The 25,938-nt window shown below is 39.9% G+C and overlaps 1 protein-coding gene across 3 annotated transcripts in view; it reads left to right on the top strand.

The window, feature by feature from the left end:
- pax5 (paired box 5) overlaps positions 1-25,938 on the top strand; it is a 208,088-nt gene that overhangs the window by 155,851 nt on the left and 26,299 nt on the right. For all 3 annotated transcript variants that reach the window (XM_043719625.1, XM_043719635.1, XM_043719616.1), the window contains one exon: positions 8,001-8,102. In XM_043719625.1, coding sequence (XP_043575560.1) covers positions 8,001-8,102 — 102 coding nt within the window. The remainder of the gene's footprint in view (positions 1-8,000; positions 8,103-25,938) is intronic.

Here is a 25,938-nt window from a genome sequence, read left to right as displayed (position 1 = left end):
ACAACGGGGAAATGTTTGGAATATAATAGACTTTGAGCAACTGAAAAGTTGGGTTAAAAAAATCCCTGATAGGGTGGAGGGGAGAAACAATTAAAGACTTTATGGTGCAAGGCCAGGGGGAGCAGTAACAAGTAAAGAAACAAATGGTATGTCTACAGGATGTATAAATCACAGGATCATGTGCAGCTGTACAAAAGTAAAAATAAAAAGAAGGAAAACAAAAGCGAAAAATAAACAAGGAAGCATAAGTTACATATAAAATTGTCAATCATGAAATTCAGTCCAGAAGACTTTAATGAAGGGCCTGTTGAAACATAAGTTGCTGTTCCTCAGGCTTACGTTGAATTTCATGGTAACACTGATAGGAGGCTAAGGACTGGAAACTTGGACTTGTGAGCAAGGTAGAAAATTAAATTGATGAGCAACTGGAAGCTGGGGACCATGATTATAGATGGAATGGATGTTTTCCCCAAGGCAATCACCCACTCTATTTGAATACATCCCATTAAGGTGCACACATGATGAATAGTCTCTTTAGAAAATCTTGGAAAGTTGGTGTGATCCAATAATTGGCCTTCTTTAGAAAAATAGGGTCAGGGAGAAAACTGGAGGAAAGGTTGTGGAGATGGGGCACGATGAGGACAGCGTTATTTAACTTCACTGAATAATGGCCCTGGACCATTTACTTAGTTATATCCTGGAAAAGGAAATGTTCCAGGGTTGAGTGGGTTTTCGAGCATTCTAAGATAACTCACAGCATTAGTGCAAGTAAAGAAACAAATGGTGTGTCTACATTTTATTTTGATTATCACTAATGCACTAAATTAGTGCAAGATAAAATTAAGTGTGGCAAGCCAATTAAAGGGCAAGAACATGAATGAAGACAGTGGAATGGAATTGGTTAAGCACATTGAGCTGATTTATCATTGCATGGTTTGTAACATATCATCATTATATTTGTTATTAACTGCACAGCCTTATTGTTTCAAGGAAGTCTGTCTTTGGTTTTCATTCACTGCACTGGATGTGATTGATTAATGCTAAATGCTTTCCTTTCATTTGTTTGTACTGGTCTATGCAATGACAGTAGTCTGTTGGAATACTCATTATTACATACCTCCTGTCTAGGTCATAACAGTACCACTGTAATGCTCATAGTTAATGTTAACTTCTCCCCCCACCCCCCCACCCCATCTTCAGCTGGTAATTCCAGGCAACTAGTAATATGATCGATAATTGTATCTACCTTATCAACATTTAATGTACAGAGGTATTAGTTTTGCCCTCTCAGTCCTTGGGTCAGCACTGTTCTCACTACTGATTTCATTTAGTACCTGTAGTGCCATCCTGTGTAGATAAAGTGCAGACCTCTTGTCAGAAAGAATAATCTAGCCATCGAAAGCAGTCCAGTTGAATGTACGTTAATGTTATTTTATCCAACACTAATGAGATAATGTGTGGAGGAACTCAACATGAACACTGAAAATGTAGAAACAGCAGCAGAGCTGCTGGGCAACTGTTCTTCCACACACAGATGGAAAGCCTCACTGAAGACTTTATTGATGCTATCTTCTATCATGCTAGATTTTTCAGGACTTTCTGCTGCTGTCTTTTTCCCTGCTTGCGGCACACAAGGTGACACCTTCCTGCCACTGTTTATGGATCCAACCGATTGAGCTCTAGTTATTTTGCTCTAACAAAGGCTCTGTTAAGCAGGCAGGTCATTATCCTAACTCAGAGTCCCTGGGAGGAGGTCAGCAGGAGGCCCAGCTAAATGTGATGAGGACATTGTCACTCCATTCCCATTGGACGGGAGTATGAATAGTCCAGTGCACCCATAAATAGGGATTCTGATATGGTTCTGCTGCTCTTTATTCACATACTTATTGAAATAAAGATTTTCCAGTTGTCAGTGAGCTGGCACAATGTTAACCAATCATATTCTGGCTGACTGATAACTTAATTAGGCCCAAACATTTCCCTTTTGTGCTTTCTTTAAAGGTGATGGCTGACAATAGTATAACGCTACCTCACTCACATAGAAGACCAGACTGTTTAAGCTATTTAACAATGGGGAGCACCACAGTTGACTATTCCTTACTTGCATTTCCCTGCGTAGAACATATTTAATAGTGAACCAGTAACTCTGATTTCAATTATAACAGTGGTTGTTCCCAATGAGTGCATTTTGTGAATTTTCAGGCACATGGACGATGTATTAAAATGAATGAACAGGAAGTTGTAGAAAAGGATATAGGCTAGTGGAATGGGCAAGCATGTGACAGATGAAATTTAGTCCAGAAATTTGTAAAAATAATGAGGAGAGACAATATGAACTGCATGGTATAATTCTAAAGAGGTTGCAAGAAGAGACAGCGACCTGAGAGTACATGTGCACAAATCATTGAAGGTGCTGGGGCAGTCAGAAAAAGTAGTTGAAAAGACATATAACACACTCTACTGATTGTAGGTTCTATCAGTAGAGGCTTGGAACATGAAAATTAAGGAATGTTGATGAATTTTGATAAAACATGGGCTCAGTTTCATTTGGAATATTGTATCCAATTCTGGCCATCACAGTTTGGGTAGGATGTCAAGATTTTAGACAAGGTACAGAAAAGACTTATAAGAATGGATCCAGGGACAAGTAACTGATTAATGGGATATGTTGGATAGGCTGGAGTTACTCTCTGGTGAGAAGAGAAGATTAAGAGGAAGTTATGATAGATCTAGATAGTATGTAGAGAGAACCATTCCACTGGGAGAAGGATCAGAACAGATCCAAAGCGACTGTTAAAAGAACAAAAGACAAAGTAAGGGAAAGCTTTTTTTTGTTTAATGAATGATTTAGCTTACGCTGTCTGAGAGTATGTGAAAGACAGATTCAGTTGTGGCATTCAAAGGAAATGAGAGAAGTAATGCAATGGAAAAAATGTGCAGGGTTGGAGGAGTGTTGGACTAGCTGAATTGCTGTTTGCAGAGCATCACTATGGACCAAATAACCACCTCCTGTGCTATATGGAATGAAATAGTTGCAATTCAAAAATGACCATTTGGCCCATCATGACAATGTTGCCTCTTTGAATGATCCCTCCAATCAATCCTAGGCCTTTCCCCCATAGTCCTATGAAACTCTTCCTTTTAATGTGTTTATTTAACTCTTTTTTTGAAATTTGATTGAATCTATATTTACTACAGCCCATTTAGACAATGTATTTCACATTGCATCATACAACACTCCTTATTTGCCACTGGTTCTTTTGTCAATTATCTTAAATCTGCGTTTTCAGGTTGTTGGTCCATCTACCAATAGAAACCATTCCTCATTAGTTACCCTTTCAAACATCATGATCTAAATGCCAGCAATTTCCCAGGACACATTCTGTGTAAAATCTGCTCCTTGTTAGAACCGGAGAAACAAATTCCTGTATTTATTTGGTGTCTTGTATGATTTCAGGACATCACAAAACATTTACAATCAATGATGTTCGTTTGAAGTGAGTCACGATTGTAATGTAGGAACTATTAGAATGCATTAATAGATAATGCATGCACTATCTGTGTCAGAACATAAAGTTCTATCAACCAGGTACAGATCAGGGGTAGATATTTTCTAATTAACCTATTCAGAAATGTTATGACACACCTGCAGAGCAAGTGGAACTTGAACATAAATCTCCTGGCTCAGAGGTAGGGGCACTATCACTGCACCAGAAGACCCTTAGGTCAGGTATAGAAGCTAGGATTAATATGGGTCAGTATCACAGCACATGACGCAGTTTAATTGTTGACCAATCCAAGGTAAGTAAAGTGGACAACTTGATGAAAACCAATTTGGATAAGTATATGCTGTTGTTTTCCTTAGGGGAGAGAGGAGAAAATGCCAATGAAACCAACTGCTGTTATATTTTATCGCAACAAACACAGAAGAGATATTAATCATCCAGCAAAGTGAGATAGTTTTCATTGTTCCCCTTTCTGCTCAGGTATTACGAGGCTTTAATGGTCAAACCGAGTGAAAGGTTAGTCATAGATATTTACTGAGGCATTGCTAATGCCAGAATGGAGACAGATTGATGCCAATCTCTTTCTGTGTATATATTTGTATGTGTGTCTACACCACTGTCCTGGCCTATAAGCAACCATGTATATAGTATAGCAGAGCTTTCTATAGACTTCTGCAGATTTGTAGAGCTTTCTGTTCCCCAGATGCTCTTTTGCTTGTTTTTAGCCCAATGAGTTAATCGGGTGGAATTCAGTAAATGACATTTGAAATTTAAGTCTGCAGAAGCACATTTCCTTGTGCCGATTGTCAGTGTCCATTCTAATTTGTCTGTGGCACTCTTAAACTGTCTCCTGTGAATTTCTGCTATACAAAATCCTCTGAGGGCTTTGTAGAGAATCCTTGATTAAGCTGCCAAAAGTGTGTAAAACAGAATCCTAAGGTCATAAAAATACATCCGTTAAGCTTTCTTCACAGGCAGAACAGAGAAATATTTCCCAATCTAACAACAGGCAAATAAAACCAGTGATCAAACTCAAAGTGACACTAATCAGATATTTGAATGGATGACAGCAATCCAAGAAAGAGCTTTGTCACCATCTTCTCAAGGGCATTTAGAGTGAGCAACATCCTAACTTACCTCAATTCCACATTCCATGAAAGAAAAGAAAATCAGTTTTTTCCTCCACTCTGAATGGCTAATTATTCTGAAGTGTTATTAATTTAAGGGCAATTGTGATGTTATTTGAACGAAATCATTTTTATTTTACTGGAGAAGGCTAAAACAAATTAAACTAAAAACCAAAAGATGGGGTTCAAATTTCTGCCAGGAATGTGGACTATTTAATTCAAAAAGAGGGATGAAAAGAATTCCTGCAGCTTTAATTGTAGCAATGGATATATATTAATATGCAACTAAAGAATCAGCTTTACTAAAGCTGTTAATAAGTGGATCCAGTGATTATTGGCTTTTGTGTTTGCAGGTCATACAAGAATTCAGAGTTTGGATTCTTCTAATAGCTGTGTGAAGGACTAAGTGGGAAAAAATGTCCATGGTATATTAGCAATTTAGTCATCATGCATATATTGTCCCAGCTAGCATATCATCAATAAGCCTCAACAAAGCTTCCCGCAGCCCAGGCAATCATTACTAGTCATCACATTAGTAATTGCTTCACTTGCTATCCTATTAACTTGGCAAGTGCATTGTTCATTGTACTGTGTCATACAGATACTGGTGGTGTAGACTGGTAACTGGTGATTCAAGGCATAGGCAACCACAGCTTTGAGAACCCATCGCACAGTACCAGCAGAGTTGGAAACTCACGTTACACAAAGATACATCTCGCTTAGGCCTGAGTCACAATCGTGCCCAGGATCACCAGTTCACCTTAGATTTTCTTGAAATGAAAAGGAAACAAATGGTAAATGTTGGAAATGGAGAATCTGCAGAGAAAGTACAGCCAGAGATATTTTAATTATGCTTCTTCATAGAAAGAAGCATTTTGAGTATGCATCACTTTGTAACGGCGAGTATGTTAAGGTTTCACTGTTTTGTAATGCAATGTAAACTGTGTGCTATTTAATAGATGATGGATGAGAGATATTTTCGCCAGACTATAAATCCAGAGGCCCAGTAATGTTCTGGGGACTAGGGTTTGAATCATGCCTTCATGGATGGTGGAATTTGAATTCAGTAATAATCTGGAAATAAGAGTCTAGAATGATTGTGAAGCCATTGCCGATTGTTAGGGAGAATCCCATTTGATTCATTGATGTACTTTAGGGAAGAAAATCTGCCATTTGTACCTGGTCTGGCCTGCATGTGACTCCAGATTCACAGCAAGGTGGTTGACTCTTAACTGCCTCTGGGCAATTAGGGATGGTTAAGAAATGCTGTTACAGCCAGTGATATTCAGATCCATGAATGGATTGAAGAGAAATTAGTATTGCAAGTGTGTTCCTGGAATTCTGGGTTACGGAGAATCGTGGGTTTTGAGGTTTGTCTGAAATTAATCATTAACTTGTAAGTATCTCTGTAGCCACAGTGATTCCTTTTAAAACAGTTTTGAGACCTAGCTTTGGAAATAATGAGATTTTGTGTACATTAGTTGGGTTTTATGGCTGAACAAGATAGGTAAGCTCCAGTGTAGAAGGTCAAGAGTGGTTTCAAAGCTTAATGAAAACATCGATAACTTAGAGAGAGAGGTATGTTTTTGCTTTACCTTGAATTATTAGCATCCTGCGAAGTTCTTGGATGAAAGTGGCTATGTAGATCAATGTTCCTAAGAAAGGAAGAATATAGTAAAACTTGATTACTTTAGAGCAAAGTATCAGTTAGTCCCAGTCAAAAGGTGTTCTGATAATACCTTGAAGAGCTGAATATGGATACTTAATAGCTTTGGAATGAAGTTATCTGCAGTTCCAGTCTATTAGTTAAAGTCATAAATACCTTTAAACCTATTGAGGTTTTAGATACAGAATTCTAGTGTGAGTAGTGGGAGTGGAGTTTTTTTGGGAACTGTACTGGGAGTGCATTTTGACTATGATATAAAAGCTTTCCTTTTCAATTTATATAGGAGAACTTTATGATTAATGGGATTATATTTCTACTGTATGCTTTAAAATCTTTGAATTCGTGTTATAAATAATTTGTTTTATTCTATTTTATCTTAATTTATTTTCTTAATTGTTGAATTATTGTTGAAGCAAAATCTGCAGCATGGAACGCATTAAGTCTCAGCGAGAGACTACTTTGTTAAAATAAAAACAAACCACATTATGATCTGTCTAGCTCTGTTTCAGTCTGGGATCTGACCTGGCCAGTAATAAGATCAGCTGGATCATACCAATGACCAGTATGTCAGATTTATGTCCCTTCATAATAACAGACACCAGAAGTGCATATTCTTTCTTATCCTCACCTGGTCTTCACATGTGACTCCAGACCCATTGCAAGGTGATTGACTCTCACTGACTTCTGTAATGGCTTAGTAAACCACTCAGTTCAAGGGCAGCTAGGAACAGGCAATAAATTTTGGCCAGCCAGCAATGCCAATGTTTTGCGAGTGAATTTAAAAAAAAGCAACGGGAATCTCAAACGGGTGTTTCTGCATGATGACAGATATTGTTTCACAATATTAGACATCTTAGGTGTCAGATGTATGGGGTTTGAATTGTTTAATAATAGCAGGCATTTGGATGTGCACCTCAGGTTACCAAGCATCCATTTTATTATAAACTTCTCAATAACAATAGATCACCTGGGGGTGTACTCTTCATAAACGGTGTTTTGACTATGACCCTTACACACCATCCAGTGTCTCCGATGTACATGCTTTGAAAACAACTGACATTCGTGGTGTGTACCCGTTCCTCAAAACAGATACATCATTTTTATATCCATTTATAGTAAAGTTTTCTCACGTCTATGTCCCATCGTGACAAAAGAAATCTTTTCATCAAACACATGTCTTAGATGGATACGGCTTGGTGAAAACTTTTGGGGAGTTCAGGTGTACATTACTTTCCAGCAATGGGCATTCCGAACTGTACCACCTTTGTCCAAAGACTAACTGAATCCCCTTTGTCTATAACCTCAATGTATCTCATCTATCAGTGATCTAAATATGTCCCTTGTCTATAATCTAATTATACCCACTCTGCATAGAGTCTCACTGTGTCCCCTCAATGTGTGGTCTCAATATGTGGTCTCAGGTCAGATACCCTCCGACAGGGTAACGCGTTTAGTAGACTTTCTCATTCCTCTGCGGTGAATACCTGGTGTCAATCTCAATGATAAGTCAATGGATGAATCTGCGTTAAGAGACCACCTGCCTGGAGTGATCACCTGATGTCTGTCCCAGACGTTGTCATTACAGGCAGGTTTCACAGTGTTGGTATGGATGACCTGATCACAGCAGGAGCTGCAGGCACTAATGTCACAGACATTCCTAAGACCTTGTTTTAGCTTCATTTATTTTGTTTTGTTTTCCAGGTCGCGATTTGGCCAGCACGACTCTTCCTGGCTACCCTCCGCATGTGCCCCCTGCTGCTCAGGGCAGTTACCCAGCCCCAACACTGACAGGAATGGTGCCCGGTGAGTGTGGATTCCAGCTTTTGGAGTAGGGCACTGGGCTGAGGTGAACTCTCTGAAATGTTTCAGTTTCTGTGTGCGTCAGTAGAGAAAAGGATATCTGAAGCAGTTACTGGCTGAAAAAGCGCTGGGAAAAGGAACGAAGACACTGGTCTCATTAACCTCTATGCAGTTAGACACTTCTCCACAGGGATAAAACACTTAGATACATCTCTAATATTTCTTCTTTCACTTAACTGTCAGATTTAGTAATCTCCTGGGATGTTCAACATTCAGCGACAGAAAAGGGTTTGGTGTTCAAGATTGTGATGTGGGTAGAAAATCTGGTCATTAAACAGGACTCAGAAGCCCAGCTGTCCTTTAAGAAGACCGGTAATTTGTTTTTAATGAAAACATGCATTTTATTTTTAAATGACCCTTAACAAATTAGTTTTCAGTGCTATTTATTAATGATATAGCTCAGTATTACATGAACAATAATAAGCCAAACATTAGTTTACTGACTGACTGCAAAACCAGTGTCTGCAGCAAAATAAGGAGGTCACATTTTTGAAAATAAGGACTTAAATGGGCTAAAGGAACAAAGGAGCCTGGGAGTACAAATACACAAATCACATTACACAACTTATAAGACCATGAAAAATGAATCACAGAATTGTTTGAGCACGTTTATTTGTAGAAGGATAGAATTTGAAAAGTAGAGAAGCTATGTTAGATGTGTATCAAGCCTTGATTATCTCACATTTTAGATACTGTGCACAATTGTAGTTGTCATATCATATAAAGGATATGAAGGTATTAGACAGACTGTTGAGAAGGGTTTTTTAAAAACAGTGATGGCACTGGGAATATAAAGTTATACCTATCAGAAAAGAATGAAGTGGTTGAATCTCTTTTCCTTTATGATAAGGCTGACTGATGACCTATTGTAGGTATTTAAAATATGAAAGGTTCTGATAGATTAGACACCAAGAGAGCACTTCCATTGCAGGGGAGGAGCAAAATTAAAAGTCATCAGTGTAAGATAGTCACCAGCAAATCAAGTAGGAAAATCTGGAGAAATGTATTCACCCATGTGAAACCCAGTACTGTAAGGATAGGCATATGAGATAGAAAGGAAATGCTGATAAATGTTAGGTGAGGAAGAATGGAGAAGAAGGAGTAAGTGGAGCTTAAATATTGGCATTAGCTGAATTGCTTGTTCTTGTATTACATATTCTACTTACTTTCTGTATCTGATGTTCTCTTTATTTGTGTCTCAATTCTGTAGGTGTCTCCCTGTACATTTTTTCTTTGTTTTTCTTCCTTTCTTCCTGTGGTTTCTATCTACAATGCCTATCTATCTTCCATTTAGTCTTTGAATGCTGACAGGCCCAGAATTAGTGGTGATAGAAAATAATGATCAACAAACAATAAAAAAAACATAGTAATGTCTCTAAAGTTTGTGACAAATACAAACCTTGAAAATTTGTCCTGAATAGTCCTGAGGGCAGCAGACACTATTGCAGTGCTAATCATTAATACTTTACAAGCTGAAATTGTGCTTTGTGTTTTCATGAAGCTTTTAATTGAGAGTCTTTTCATTTTGCTCATACATGGGATATGGGCAACATTGGCTTTGCCAGGAATTTTCCTTGAATTTGTGTTAACATAATGAATTGAAATGAAATCACTCTGCAGAATTCACATCTCACTCCCACTTTAAGGCAGGCAGAAATTATTCATTAAAACTTGCTTGTTTGAATCCCACTGTCCTTTCTCTGTCTACCTTGTAGTATACAAGGGCAGATCTTACATATGTGTTCTCCCTCTCTGGAGTCTTACTCATATGTGTCAAGAATTAATTTTGCCCATAACTTTCAATATGTTATGGGCCATTCCATTTACAATTCATTGTAGGTGCCACCTACAATTCCTCACTTTCACAGCACATTGGTGAAGCACAAGGCTACAGAGACTGAAGGTAGAATTATTCACAGGAATCCAGTCTGCTTTAAAACTGTGTCCACTTTTCACATTTGACGATTTCAATTGGAAAAGGAAATCAGAATCAGAGCTAAGAAGATGCTCAATTTGCTGTGAGTTTGTCTGACATTACTGAGACGAATTTCACCTGCATTCGATCCAAATGCTTTTACTGTGTGCTGTCAATTAACAGATTTGTTTATTTTCACCAACAAAACCTCTTCTTTTAAAAGAAAGTCACTTTAAGATGAGAAAAACATTATAACCAAAGGCAATCAATGTAATGTAAGTGTTCATCAAATTAGGAATAAATCGTTTTAGAAATTTCTGTGCATTTGTAATAACAAAATTACCATAATTTACTCATTAATAGAGTTAGATCAGTCAAGCATTTTTTTTCAGAATGTGCGAGAACTCAGTGCTACAGTCTGCTGGCAAGTTAAGCAATGTGAAAATTAGCATGCAAATGGTTCCAGTTCCACAGTTGAGCTGTCAGTTCCACATTTGCTAGCCTGTTCATTTGAAATCCTTGTCAGATTTCCCATTCTGAAGTATTTATGTCCAGAAGAGGCATTTTTAGGGCACTTCATGAAAGACAGTTTGGTTAGTTTCAGTCAAATAAATCAGTCACATCAACTTGTACCGTGGTACAGTTTGTTGACAGGGGCTAGATTGTGGGGATTTGAGGGGAAAGAACCTTTGAGCCTCTCCACCAAACTTGACTGGAATGACAATGATGGTGTTTAGGAAAAGGTGACTGGTCAATGACTTATTAAAGCTGCACGACAATAAGAAGAATCTCAGTGAAGAGGATCATCAATGGCTACATTGATGCTTTTTTCAAATTAACCAACAATAAAATGCACTCATTAAATATTCTAGCCTTGTCCTGCACCTCTAAATGTATATCACCTTCTTTGTTCCTAAATAGAAACCACTCCACTGCTTACTGTTCACATGCTGGAAGACAGTGTTGGGGTTCCATTTTGTATTGAACGCCACTCTATCTTCATTTTTTTTTTTGCTTGTCATCTTTACCTTTCAACCTATTGTATTTTACATGGTCCTCACTTCAAACATTCACCAGACGTGCATCATATGCATTTTTTTTCAGCCATTATGATCTTTCTCCCTTATCATGTAAGGAGCCCTGTTTTTGGTTTCCTTCACTTTTGTGCGTGTTGGTATGAACTTCGCTTGAATTTGAAGCATCTCTTCCTTTTTAAGATCACAGCTGGATCCCTTCTCACTGCAACAAAATTAGTTGGCTTCTAATCTAGATATTCTACTTTCTGTAGTTTCCTTTTATCTCTTTTATGAATCTAATGATATAATGATAACTTTTACACAAATGTTTCCCCCAGGTGCCTAGCTTACCTCATTTCCCAGTACCATATCTAGCAATGCTTCTTTTTTGGGTGGTCTGGGAGATATTGACCAAGGATACTCTCCTGAAATTAAAGTCTCCCACTATCATACAGTTCTTGCACATACCTGATGAAGAGCTTATGCTCGAAATATTGACACTCCTGCTCCTCGGATGCTGCCTGACCGGCTGTGCTTTTCCTGCACCACACTTTTTGACTGTGATCTCCAGCGTCTGCGGTGCTCACTTTCTCCTCTCTGTGATTTCACTGCCAATTTGCTCCTCTAGCTTTGTCAGGTTTTTTTTGGAGCCTATTTTATTTCTCATCTCTAACCAAATGGGTTCTGACCTTGTCTCCACATGGTCTTTCCCTTTTCCAACACTTATCAGTACTACTTCCTTTTCTTCTTGTCTATCTGTTCTGAACACTTTATATCCTTGAATAATAGGCACAAGATACTCACCACTTTAAGCTATGCTTCTTTAATGGTTTTACATTATCTTCTCATGTAGCTATTTGTACTTGAAGTCCATCAAACATATTTACCACACTTTTCTGTGTGTATGTATATGCATGTTAAACCTGTTGGGGTGTGCTGCATTGTCATTCTTGGTCTGTTCCTGTTTGATATGGAACTATTCTCTTCAATAGCACTGCCTGACACACTCACTTTATGCGCCTCATTCCTTTCCTACTTGTGTAGCTAGTGCCCATTCTCTGTCAATTTAGATTAGATTAGATTAGATTAGATTACTTACAGTGTGGAAACAGGCCCTTCGGCCCAACAAGTCCACACCGACCCGCCGAAGCGCAACCCACCCAGACCCCTACATTTACCCCTTTAACCTAACACTACGGGCAATTTAGCATGGCCAATTCACCTGACCCGCACATCTTTGTGACTGTGGGAGGAAACCGGAGCACCCGGAGGAAACCCACGCAGACACAGGGAGAATGTGCAAACTCCACACAGTCAGTCGCCTGAGTCGGGAATTGAACCCGGGTCTCTGGCGCTGTGAGGCAGCAGTGCTAACCACTGTGCCACCGTGCCGCCCAATTTAGTTTAAACCCTCCCAAAGCACATGTGAACCACTCCATGAAGACAATGGTCCCAGTCCTGTTGAGGTACAACCTGACTTCCTTGGAAAGGTGCCTGTTGTCTCCAAGATCTGAAACTTACCCTTGTGGGCCATGCTCAGCTCTACTTTCATGTCTGCACCCTAAATCCCTTGACTTCCTTGTCTATCAAAAATATATCTAACACAGTCTTTAATAAATTTAAACATCCAGCCTCCACCACCTTCTGGGGAAGAGAATTCCACGGATAGCAACACTTTGAAAGAAAGAAATTCTCCTCATCTCTGTCTTATAAGGGAGTCCTCTTATTCTTAAACAATGTCTCGTAGCTTAAGCCTCCTCCACATGAAGAAATGTTGTCCGGATCCATCCTATCCAGGCTTCTCAAGAAATTATTTATTTCAGGAGGATCAACTCCTATTCTCCAAAATTCCAATGCTCAAAGGTGCAACTTATCCTGCCTTTCTTGTTAAGGTAAGCCTTTCATCCCAGAAATGAGTCAAATTTTTGAATTGCTTCTAAAGAAATAATATCTTTTACCATCCCAATGCTCCAGATATGGAATCACCAATGTCCTAACCTCTGCATTAAAGCTTTTCTAATTTATATTCCTTTTCCCATTGGACTGAAGTGCACCACAATTTTTGGCTTACTCCCTTCCCTTTGCACCCCTGAAGGGTGTCACGCTGCCTCACAGCGCCACGGACCCTGACTTCAGGCAACTGTCTGTGTGGCTGTCATTCTCCACGTGTCTGCGTGGTTTCCTCCGGATGCTCCGGTTTCCTCCTCCAATCCAAAGATGTGCAGGTTAGGTGAATTGGCCTTGCTGAATTGCCCAAAGTGTTAGGTGAATTAATCAGGGTAGGGGAATGGGTCCTTGTGGGTTACTCTTTGGTGGGTTGGTGTGGATTTGTTGGGCCAAATTTGTTGTGCCTGTTTCCATACTGTAGGGAATCTAATCTAAGAATATTCAGCACCCTCTCTATGGTACGTTTTAGTCTGGTACTGAGAAGAAAATACACTATATGGCATACACAAACACAGAAGTACCTGTGTGATCTCCTGAAGTATGGAATCTGTTGTGTGATAAATCCTCACCACTGCTCACTATGTTGTATGAGAAAGCTAGATTCATGGTCACCATAAGGTGGTTTTATTGTCACTGTCCAACTTTCAAGTTTGGATTTACAGGGCCCACTTAGTTTAGTGTGATAAAGGAAAATCAGAAGGTAGTGTCATGAGGCAGGCTCTTATCTTAAACATCATGTAGTTTATTGCATGATAATGATTAGGTATAAGTTACTTTGGTATAATAGACTTTGTTACTAAAACCATGAGGGGACCTAGATGGCTTGTCGATTTCATTTGTCATCCAGAGCTGATTTCCCACCAAATCCTTCTAATGCTCCACGGAATTAACACTTTCGGAAGTAAATACCTTATACAACTGGATTAGCTTTAACAATTGCAGTTGCATCTTTGCTGTTCCATTCTGTTTAGTGCCTTGCACACTGGTGCCATTCTCTGGACTGGCCTCTTTCGGGTCATCACCATTGCAAGTTGTCTCTAACACTGAGTATCTATTTGTGAGTGACCCACACCCTCATACTTACCTACTGCCTCCTGCTATTCTGGATGGCCATCAGCTACTATCTTGACCTCCCAATGCCTGTAGGTTCCTGGAACACATGATACATGAACATTTGATCATTCCAGATGCTCCGTAGTGACACTGGCTATATGTCAAATTTGGAAATCCTGAGCTTGAGGTTAAGTTCCTGGAGACACTTCGTACACATGTGGTCCCCCAAGATATGTGAAATATCCTGAAACTTTACACAGTGCATGAATTGCAAGCAACAGCATTCAGATTCCCTTACATGATGTAAAAACCCTCTCTATTCCCTTTTTGTCAATTGGTTCATAACCTTTTTAAACAATCAATATTAGTTAATACCTCTAGACTTGCTCCATGTACTTATTTTTATAAATGCAAACCTGATTGAAGTGTTTAATTTCCAGCACCTAATCTGACCTCAGTTTAGAAAGCAAAAAGAGGAAAGTGCTTACCAACACATGACTTATTTTCTTCTCTGTAAGGTCATACTTGCATTTTCTTTTGAATGATGTCTGAGGACTATAAAGCCATGCATTCACCACACAATCTTTTATAGCTGCTGCAAGTCCCTCTCTGCTCTCTCCTAAGCTTGCTTCCAGAATGGTAAGAGTGAGGGGCAGTAACCAAGAGGTCCATCACATTGCCTCCAGCTTTCACTTCATGCCAGATAGCAGGATGAGGGTATGCAGGAAGTTGAGAAGGCTGGGGCTGCTGTCATCTTTGAAGACCTTGATAATAACCAAATACCATGGCCAATTTGTGGTCAATCCAAGGATTGTGAGCACAATTTCTGCAAAGGAGTATGGGACAAAGTTGGTATGGCTGGTTGTTTTTCTCTCTCTCTCTCTCTCTCTTTCTCTCTATCCCTTGTAACATGTGGCTGCTACTTGCCAGAGACAGAGAAGAATGCTATGAATTGGGTGTGCTGTATCTGGGTGATGGTTATTTATCTGGAGGAATGTGAAGCCAGTTGGTGTAAGGCTGGCAGAATTGGAAGGTGTGAGAGTGAGCTGGAATATTTGTGTGTTAAGGTTGAGTCTTGGGTGGGTAGTGGAAGTGTGGTATCATTGGATTGTGTGAGAAATTGGTAATCTGGTGGCTATTCATTGACGTTGATCATATCTGTGAGGTCATGAACATCTTCGAGCACAAATCCAGGTCCTCATGACTACATTCTGGGCATTCATTTCCTTTGCCACCTGCTTCAGCTGTTTAGCAATGACAGCCTCCTGTTTCCAGAGTGGCCTCTCTTTTGGAATGTACATCTGTGACGAGTGCCTCCAGAGTGAGATCACCACATCTTGAAGGCCTCTCCTTGAGTTGGTGCTCTGGTTTCCCTCAGAATCACTCGCTGACAGCTTTTAGAGGTGCAGCTGCTGTTAAGAAGGATAGCCTGTCTTTAAGAACAGAAGACTGGTTATACTGAGGAGCCAGCAGCATGGGGAATGCTCAGCCCCATGCTACATTCATTTGAATTACATAACAACAAAACAATTGTGTACTGTCAAACTACAATAAAAATGATGAGGGCCAGGTCTCAGATCAGACTCCGACCCTTGCCTCCCCCCCCATCTCAAATTTGCAGGGTAAACCGATTTTTAGCCAAGTAGTTCTAATATTTTTTTGGTGTTGTCTACAAAACATTAACCACAAATATTGCTGCAATGAAACAAGGTCCAATACTATTACATTTTTTATTCATTTTTACTTAAAATTCTTTGGATAATCATAATATATTAACAGCCTTGACCTGAGCTGAAGTGTGCAAAATTAATTGATAAAGATGGCATATAAGGCTGGCAACAAAACAGTGCCAACTAATCTGGTCATGAAAAGAATCTCACATATGTACAAATAATATAAAATAAGGTGTTTGAAACTTATTGGAGATATTTTTAATTTAACTGTTGGGTTAATTTCTATTGAAATCTACAGCATCTGTCTTTCCCATTGTAGTGATTGTAACGAGGTCAGCCAGGTGACCTCATAGAATATGAGTTCCCTGATTGTGGCTGTTAATATGGTCCAGTCAGCGAGCTCTGGCTGACTGGTATAAACAGGAGTCAGACAGCCTGTTCACTCTGAGAGCTAGTTCTGAGGGAGTGGATCTGTGTCAAGGACTCTCCATGTGTAAAATAAAGGGTGACTTGGAGATATTGGCCTCTGCGGATTTATTTCAGTGGTGACGGGAGAAAAGCTTGCTCCAGAAGAAATTTGCTCGTAACAGTTGTCTTTGAGTTGGGGCAAGCATTTCTGGCATCGTGCTGTTATTTCAGAAGACTGACCCATTCGATCCTGCCATCAAAGATTAGGCATGGTATGATATGTTATCTTTTATGTTGCTGCTGTTAAGTGGATTCAAGACAGCAAAGACCTACTAGACCTAAATTGAATAACGAAACTCATTAGCCAAGACTCCGGAGACTGCACACCCTGGAAATTTCACATACATCTGGTTTGGAACAGTTAAATTGCTTAGCAACATCCAAATCCGAACCAATCAAAATAAATGTCTAGTTAAATGGTCACCTGGTTCAAATGAAGTCAACGCGGTGCGGCCGTGTCAGTGGTCACAGAACCAGCCTTTAACAAAATTCGTTCTGGATTCTAAGTTTGCACAAAGCCGCAGCCATACTGAGAACCTATATGGGGGAACCTTTATAGTTTAAGGGTACAACTTTGGTTCTGGCCTCTTTGGTTCAGTTACCAACGTTTGTAGTAAAAGGCTTGGGCCTAAGCTTAATGGGGTGAAATTGGTTGAGAAAGATTCACCTTGTGGATGATGGTGAACATTTTACAAAGTCTACCCCAGGTCGCCACTTATCTAATGATGTGCTAATAACAGGGAAGACCAATAAGGAGCACTTAGAGAACTTGGATACAGTGATTAGATGTTTTTCTCAGGCAAGCATATACCTTAGAAGGAAAAGATGTGTGTTCCAAGCACCCCAAGAGACCTACTTGGGCTGCAGAGTCAACAAGATTGTATTACGCCTGTTGGAAGATAAAGGGAAGGTAATCAAAGGTGCCCCACCTCCCATGTCTGTACCAGAGCTTAGGTGGGCTGGTAAATTATTACGGGAAGTTCACACATAACCTGACATCCATTCTGGCATCTTTGCATCAACTTTTTTAAAAAACAGGGTTAGCCTTGGAAATGGTTGTATAGCCAAACAAGGCTTTCAGGGAAGTGAAGAAACAGTTATCATCCTCTAAGATGTTGACTCTCTATGCGAGATCTGGTATTGACATACGATGCCTCCCTGTATGGCAGCAAGGTAGTATTAGCTCATAGGTGGCCCAATGGAGAGACATGCTCAATAATATTTGCATCCAGGGCTTTGGCTAATGCAGAGCGTAAAATACTTCCAGATAGAGAAAGAAAGTTTAGCAATCATATTTGGAGTCAGGAAGTTCCACCAATACCTTTACAGACATAAATTTGTTGTAATAACGAACCAAAAGCCCCTGCTAGGTCTATGTAAAGAGAAAAATGCAGTGCCACCCATAGCTTCAGGCCGAATTCATGGGTGGGCTCTAATTCTAAGTGCGGACAATTATAAGTTGGAGCATCATGATCCAATGGTTTGATAGAAAGAACAGTTCAAACTTTGAAGGTGGGTATAAAGAAACAGCCTACACCTTCACTAGACACCAAACTGTCCTGGTTCCTGTTTGCTTATAAACTCTAAGAAAGATGTACCAGTGCCAAGGACTGTCCACGTGTGAATAAGGGGTGACTCGGTGATAGGATTCCAGCCTCTGTGAAGTTACTCTGTTTCATTTGACTGAAACTACTGCAAGTGTGTTCAGTGTTTTATATTTGTTAATTGGAAATCGTTCCCTGCATTGAGTCTACACCAACCGTCCTGCATTTCCCATGGACAATCCACCTAACCTACCATCTTTTGGCTGTGGGAGGAAACTGGAGCACCCCAAGGAAATCTGCATAGACACAGGGAGAAAATGCAAACTCCACACAGACAGTGACCCAAGGCTGGAATCAAATCTGGATCACTGGAACTGTGAAGTAGCAATGCTAACCACTGAGCCACCATGCCACCCAATAAAGAACTTATATTTTTAATAATTCCCTTCATGGGCATAGACGTAAATTGCATCATAGCCAAGAAGATTTTAAAATGCAGTCACTGTTGAAATGTAAGACATTTTGACAGAACGTATCGATGTATAAAGGCTAAGCTTCTCTTGACAAGTCTGACTAGTTGGGAATGTGGGTCAGAGATGAAGCTTTATAACTTCAGCACTACTCTGATCTGAGACCCTCTTCAAATGTACACTTGTCTCCTGGCAACCTCAACTAAAAACACAGATGTAAAGGGTTGCAATTCCACCATAGCCAGCTGTGAATCTGCATCCAAATAAATCTAGTGATATATTGGTTGTAACCAGGAAAATGACTATGAAAGCTTTTGAGTTTTTGTAAAAAAACAAATTGATCCACTAAGATTCACAGGATTTCCTTGACAATGGTGCCTTTTGGGAGAGTTGGCAGCAAAATATGAGAAGTGCTCAAGATGAAGTCCCTCCCACAACAAATATAAGATGTTGTATTTGCCTCTGGCTAGACGTGACTCCGTAGGTGTTTTGTTTTGGCAACGTTTAAGGATAAGGCAAGTTTCTTGTGTGCAAATTGAAGGAATCCAGAGTCACTTGGAAATCATGGAGCAGCATGTATACAGATTCTGCAGTCATCCACAAACTGGAGAACATTTATGGCCAGTTTAGTTTTGGTCTGGAGGCAACCGAGGTTAAAGAGCTTTACGTCTAGGAGGTATTTAATATGCACATGAGAAGGCAGTTGATATTTCATAAGGTGAATCAGAGTTGTTATGGTGCAGAAAGAGGCCATCCAACCCGTAATGCTTGCACTCATTCTCTGAGTATTTTAACATTTTGTCAAACTCCTATATTTTCTGTTTCTATTTAAATAATTATGCACTGCCCGCTTGAATGCCTCAATTGAACTAGCCTCCATGCCATTTCCAGCCACTGTATTTCAAACCCCAGCTACTTGCTGTGTGGAAAATATTTTTTTCTTGCCTAAAATTTACCTCTTTTGTAAAATACTTTAAAACTGTGCCTGGAGGTTCTCGATCCATTTCCAAATGGAAGTTGTTTCTCTCTATCCACTGTCCAGACAATTTATGATTTTGAAAACTTTTATCAAATCTCCCTGTGGCTTTCCCTCTCTTAAAAAGAAGTCTCAACTTCTCCAGTATTTCCTCATCCCTGGAACCATTCTCGTAAATCTCTTTCCAACATGTTCACATCCTTCTAATAGTATGGCACTCTGAACCGCACACGATATTCCAGCTGAGGTTTAACCATTGCCAGATGTAATTTTATCATAACCTCCCTGTTTTCATACTCTATACTTATAATAATGAGGCCTATAATGTTGCATGCTTTAAAATCAGCTCTCTTTCTCTCCTGCCACTTTTAATGATTGATGTAGATATACAGCCAGGCCTTTCTGCTCCTGCACACTCTTTAGAATAGTACCTTTTAGATACTTTCCAATCAACCTGTTCAGTGATGTTATTACACATCTTTAGAGCAGATGGGACTTAAAATCAAGTCTCCTAGCCCTGAGGTAGGGACTCTACAACTGTGCCTTTTATACAGTCTCTCCATGTTCTTTGCATCAAAGTATGTCAGCTCACACTGCTCTGCCTTGAATTGCCCATTCTGCCAATGTGTCAATGATTTCTTGAAGTTCTATGGTGTCCTCCCAAGTTTTATTGTCTACAAACTTTGAAATTGTCCACTGCACACAAAGGTAGATAACAGATAAAGCAAGGATCCAAGTACTGATCCCTGGGAAACTCCATGACAAACCTTCTTCCAGCCCAATAAATGCCATTGACCATTTCTGCCTGTTTCATATTGCACCAGAGAGTCATACAGCATAGAAATAGCCCCTGCGGTCCAACTAATCCATGCTGACCATGTTCCCAAACTAAACTAGTCTCACTTGACTACATTTGGATCTTTTCCCTCCAAACCTTTCCTATTCATGAATTTATCCAAATATCTTTTAAATGTTGTAACTGAACCTGCACCCACCACATTCTCTAGCAGTTCATTCCACACATGAACCATTCTCTGTGTAAAATAAAAAGTTGCCCTGCATGTTCTTTTTAAATCTACCTTCTCTCACCTTAGGAAAAACAGCCCCTAGTTTTGGACTCCCTGACTCTAGGGAAAAGACCCTTGTTATTCACCTTATTTATCCCCCTCATGATTTTATAAACCTCTATAGGGCCACCCCTCAACCTCCTGTGCTCTAGTGAAAAAAGGTACCAGCAACATCTTGTTATATCCCTTCTGAACCCTCTCCAATTTAATAATGTCATTCCTATAGCAGAATAGCCAGAATTGTAAACAGTACTCCAGAAGAGGCCTCACCCACATCCTGTACAGAATCAACTTGGCTTCCCGACTCCTATACTCAAAGATCTGAGCAATGAAGGCAAGCATGCTAAATGCCTTTTAACCACCCTATCCATATGTGATGCAAAATTCAAAGAATTACGTACCTGAACTCCCTCGGTCTCTATCCTACAAATCTACCCAGGAGTCTACTATTAATTGTACAAGTCTTGTTCTTGGTTGTTTTACCAAAATGTAGTTTCTCTCATTTATCCAAATTAAACTCCATTTGCCCTCCTCAACCCATTGACCCAAATGATCAAGATCTCTTTGTAATCTTAGATAACCTTCTTCACTGTCCACTATACCACCAATATTGGTGTCATCAGCAAACTTACTAATCATGTCTCCTAAATTCTCATTCAAATCATTAATATAAATGACAAACAAAAGTGGACCCAGTACCAAACATTAGTTACAGGCCTCTAGTTGAAAGAAACAACCCTCCACCACCATCCTCTGTCTCCTACCATCAAGCCAATTTTGTATACAATTACCTTTTGTCATTTACATAAATGATTTGCATGCGAGCATAAGAGGTACAGTTAATAAGTTTGCAGATGACACCAAAATTGGAGGTGTAGTGGACAGCGAAGAGGGTTACCTCAGATTACAACAGGATCTTGACCAGATGGGCCAATGGGCTGAGAAGTGGCAGATGGAGTTTAATTCAGATAAATGCGAAGTGCTGCATTTTGGGAAAGCAAATCTTAGCAGGACTTATACACTGAATGGTTAAGTCCTAGGGAGTGTTGCTGAACAAAGAGACTTTGGATTGCAGGTTCATAGCTCCTTGAAAGTGGAGTCGCAGAGCGTCGGAGGCTGAGGGGTGACCTTATAGAAGATTACAAAATTATGAGGGGCATGGATAGGATAAATAGGCAAAGTCTTTTCCGTGGGGTTGGGGAGTCCAGAACTAGAGGGCATAGGTTTAGGGTGAGAGGGGAAAGATCTAAAAGAGACCTAAGGGGCAACTTTTTCACGCAGAGGGTGGTACGTGTATGGAATGAGCTACAGAGGAAGTGGTGGAGGCTGGTACAATTGCAACATTTAAGAGGCATTTGGATAGGTATATGATAGGAAGGGTTTGGAGGGATATGGGCCAGGTGCAGGCAGGTGGGACTAGATTGGGTTGGGATATCTGGTTGGAATGGACGGGTTGGACCAAAGGGTCTGTTTCCATGCTGTAGATCTCTATGACTCTATGTGGAACCTTGTCAAAAGGCTTTACTAAAGTCCATGTAAACAATGTCTACCACTTTACCCTCAACAATCTTTTTGATTTCCTTTTCAGCCAATTTTGTAGGCATGTGCCTTTTATTCTATGACATACAGCTTTCCTCGTAAAGATCTGTTGCATGGCACTGCATACCTTTTGGAAATACACGTACACCACATGAACAGTCCTATTCTCATCATCCTCTCTCTTGCCTGTTCAAGTTTGACATGATTTTCCCTTGATCAAGCCATGCTGTTTCTTCTGAATCAATCCACATTTTTACAAGTGACTATTCACTTTACCCTGAATAGCTGTTTCCAGAAGTAACCCCATCACTAATTTAAAGCTGACTGGTTTGTAATTGCTGGAACAGACTTTATAACCTTTGTTGAACAGGAACATAATGTTTGCAACCCCCTGGACACCAGCCCCGCATCAGTTAAAATTGAAAGATTGTGGCCAGTATCTCAGCAATCTCCATTCTCTTTCCTTCAAAATCCTTGGATGCAACTCATCTCATCCTTTATCAACTTTAAGCATCCACAGCTAATCCAGTACCACTTCCTTATCTGTTTTAAATCCTTCTAATGACAGAGTTTCCTCCTCAGTCTCAATTATCTGGATAGCATCTGCTTCATTGGTAAAGAGAGAATACAAGTATTTATTTAAGACCTCAGCCATGGCTGTTGCCTCCATGTGTAAATCCCTTTTTTAGTCACAAGTGGACCCTGAGTCCTCTTCAGGGCACACGCCCGAAACGTCGATTCTCCTGCTCCTTGGATGCTGCCTGACCTGCTGCGATTTTCCAGCAACACATTTTCAGCTCTGATCTCCAGCATCTACAGTCCTCACTTTCTCCTTCCTGAGTCCTCTTACCAGCCTTTTACTATTGATGCGCTTCTCGAAGACTTTGAGATTTCCCATTGTGTTAGCTACCAGTTTTTTTTTCATATTCCCTTACCGCTTTCCTTATTTACTTTCCCACTTCACTTTTGAACCTTCTTTATTGAGCTTAGTTCTCAACTTCATATTTATTACCTTGTCTTAAGCACACAATTTCTTCTTTAACTTAATTTCTATCTCCTTTATAATCAAGGAGCTTTTGATTTATTTGTCCCATCTTTCCCTTTAGAGGGAATATATCTTGACTGTGGCTAAACCATCCCTTTTTGAAGGTAGCTCAGTATTCAGCTACTGCTTCTCCAGCCAACCTTTGGGACTCTATCCAGTCCAACTCTGTTTATGCCCCTTTGAAGTCTCCCCTCTGCCAGTTGAAGATGTGTGACTGGTTAATACCTTTGCATGAGTCATTGAACCAGAGAACGGAATGATGCTATTTTCAAACATGTGCCAGCTTGGCTCAGTGGTAGCATAATTATTGAGCACAGATGATCCAGACAGAATCTGTCTCCTGGATCTGATTTCCAATCAATGGTCTGTGTTTGAGAGAAGTTTATGACTGTGTGAACAGAGGAAAAGTGACCTGAATGTTAAGCACTACATTTTTTTGCTGATTGATATGAAGACTGGAAATTCATGAGGAAGTAAGGCCAACTTTTCTGCAATTAATATTAGACTTGACATTAACTTGTAGCCTCAAGCTGAATTCTAGGGAATTTAATCCACAGACTGTGCATATAGTGGTATCAGTGCTTTGTTATAGTCCATCAGTGTGACATGATGGAATGACAGTGGTGCATTTTGGGAGTTGTAGTCCATCAGTGTGACATGCAGTGAATGAAGCTCATGTAGTTTGGGAGTTGTAATCCATCACTGTGACATGTACTGAGTGAAGCTGGTGGACTTTGGGAATTCACCATTTGACGAGCCATTGATTACAGTCAAGGAACAGGCGGCCAATGCAAGCTAAATGTTGTAGTTTTTAAAAATTATCCATGGGATGTTGCCATTGCTGGCAAAGGCAGCATTTGTTGCTCAGCCATGACTACTCTCGAAGCAAAGCTTTCCAGGTTTCACATGATAAGTCAGTATTTACCAGAAACTGAACTGGGCTAACCAGATAAATGCAGTGGCTACAAGACCAGACCAAAGAATAGGAATCCTGCATTGAATAACTCATCTCCTGGCTCACCAAAACCAGTCCACCAGCTACAAGGCACAAATCAGGAGTATGATGGATAACTGCAGTTCTGACAACTCTCAAAAAGCTTGATACCATCCAGGACAAAGCAGCCCATTTGGTTGGTACGCCATTCATAAACATTCACTCCCTCAACCACTGACACTGAGGAGCTGTATAGTGAACCATATACAAGATGCGCTACAGAAATTCACCAAGACTCCTTGGACAGTACCTTCTAAACTCATGACCACTATCATCTAGAAAGGCAGCAAGTAAGTGGGACACCATCACCTGCAACATCCCAGAGAAACCATTCATTATCCTTACTTGGAAATATCCTTTGTTATATCGAAGACTTGGAACTGCCTCCCTGCCAACATTGAGAGTATACCTATGTCAAATGGACTGTAGTGGTTCAAGAATTTAGTCTAACACCACCTCTTAAGGGCAACAAAAATGGTCAATAAATGTTGGCTGAGATAATGACACCCAACTACCCTGAATGAATTAAAAACTGGCTCCCACAGACTGCACACAAAGGCGCTTTCAATAGAGGTAGAAGTCACATGTCTATAGCAAGCCAGTGATTACACCAAGGATGCAATTACATTTCTCCGTTATTATGAGTAAAAAACATACACCATCATTTAAAATTACAACTTATGCAAGCCAGTCAATACATGCAGAAGATCACAAAGAAAAATTATCATTCATTGGCAAAGACAATGAGTTAACTCAAGTCAGTTCCATTTTTTCCTCAGTCTCTGCACATGCACTTCATGCATAGTCTTTAAGTTGTGCAGTTGTCCTGTTGACATACTTGTGCATTGTTGTTGGCTGTTCCTGTGATATTTGTTCATTCCTAGGGTGATGTTTCTTCCTTGTTTTCATGGTGAGGGCTGTTACTGTGCTAACTCTTGTTGCTGATCCATTTCTGTTGCTGTGGTACAGTGGACCTCTGGGATTTATATTGTTCTGTACTCTGTGCACTATAAGAGCACCTGTTCCTGATTCACTTGTTGCCTGCAGTGAACATACAGCTTCTCTAGTTGTATGTAGGTGTTTGCAGTACAACAATGTATCTGTTACAATATGTAAATGAGCGAGATGGCAACTGTTCTCCATAGACCTCGAGTGGATTGAACATTTGCTCTATGACTGGTTAGCCAATGTTCCACTCTGGCAATGACTTGGCAACTTTATCAAAGTGAAACTTGGCTTTCTGTCATGTCATTTTGATTTTTGTCACTCATGCCTGTTACTATTACTGGTTGCAGCAGTTGTTCAGTTTTTCATACAGTAGTGTGGGTGGCCACCACATTAGTCATCAGACTGCCTTACCTTTCATGCTTTTATGAGGTGTATTTCTCCAATGGAGGATTGTGTTCAAGTTGATGCTGTGATGCTTGATTTCTTTATGCTCTCTTAGTGATTCTTTTTCACTGCTACCTCAGCCTTCTCATTTGGATGGGGAGGGTTTGGAAATTATTGGTGATGAATTTCCCAATCATTTATGGAGCAGCTAAATTTTTCACTTGTTCCTTAGTTTAATTCAGAATTTCTTTTCAACTGCCTCCAATGCCTATGTATCCTTTTTGAAATACAGGAACCAAAACTATACATAATCCTCCAAGTTCAACTTAGACTCGCCAACTTTAAGCGCATTTAAATAATCATTGGATAAATATATGGATGATAATGGAATAGTGTAGATTAGATGGGCCTCAGATTGGTTTCACAGGTTAGCGCAACATCGAGGGCCGAAAGGCCTGTACTGTGCTGTAATGATTATGTTCTATGTTTTACACCTTGTTCTATTGTAACACATCTCTCTTATTTTCAAAATTCCACCCTCTAGCAATGAAGACTTGATTCCATTTGTTGTCTTAGTCACTTACTGCACCTGCAAGCTACTCTTTTGTGTTTCATGGACAAGAACACCCAGATCCATCTTGCTCTATTTTGGACTCCGTCTCTATTTAATAATTATCTGCCTTTTGATTCTACCTACCACTTTCCCACATTTAACTCCCATCTATAACTCACTCAGTTTA

Source organism: Chiloscyllium plagiosum, chromosome 2 (genome assembly GCF_004010195.1).
Source record: "Chiloscyllium plagiosum isolate BGI_BamShark_2017 chromosome 2, ASM401019v2, whole genome shotgun sequence".
Lineage (NCBI taxonomy): Eukaryota > Metazoa > Chordata > Chondrichthyes > Orectolobiformes > Hemiscylliidae > Chiloscyllium > Chiloscyllium plagiosum.
The sequence above is the reverse complement of the archived record's forward strand: the minus strand, read 5'-3'. Positions and strand labels throughout refer to the sequence as shown.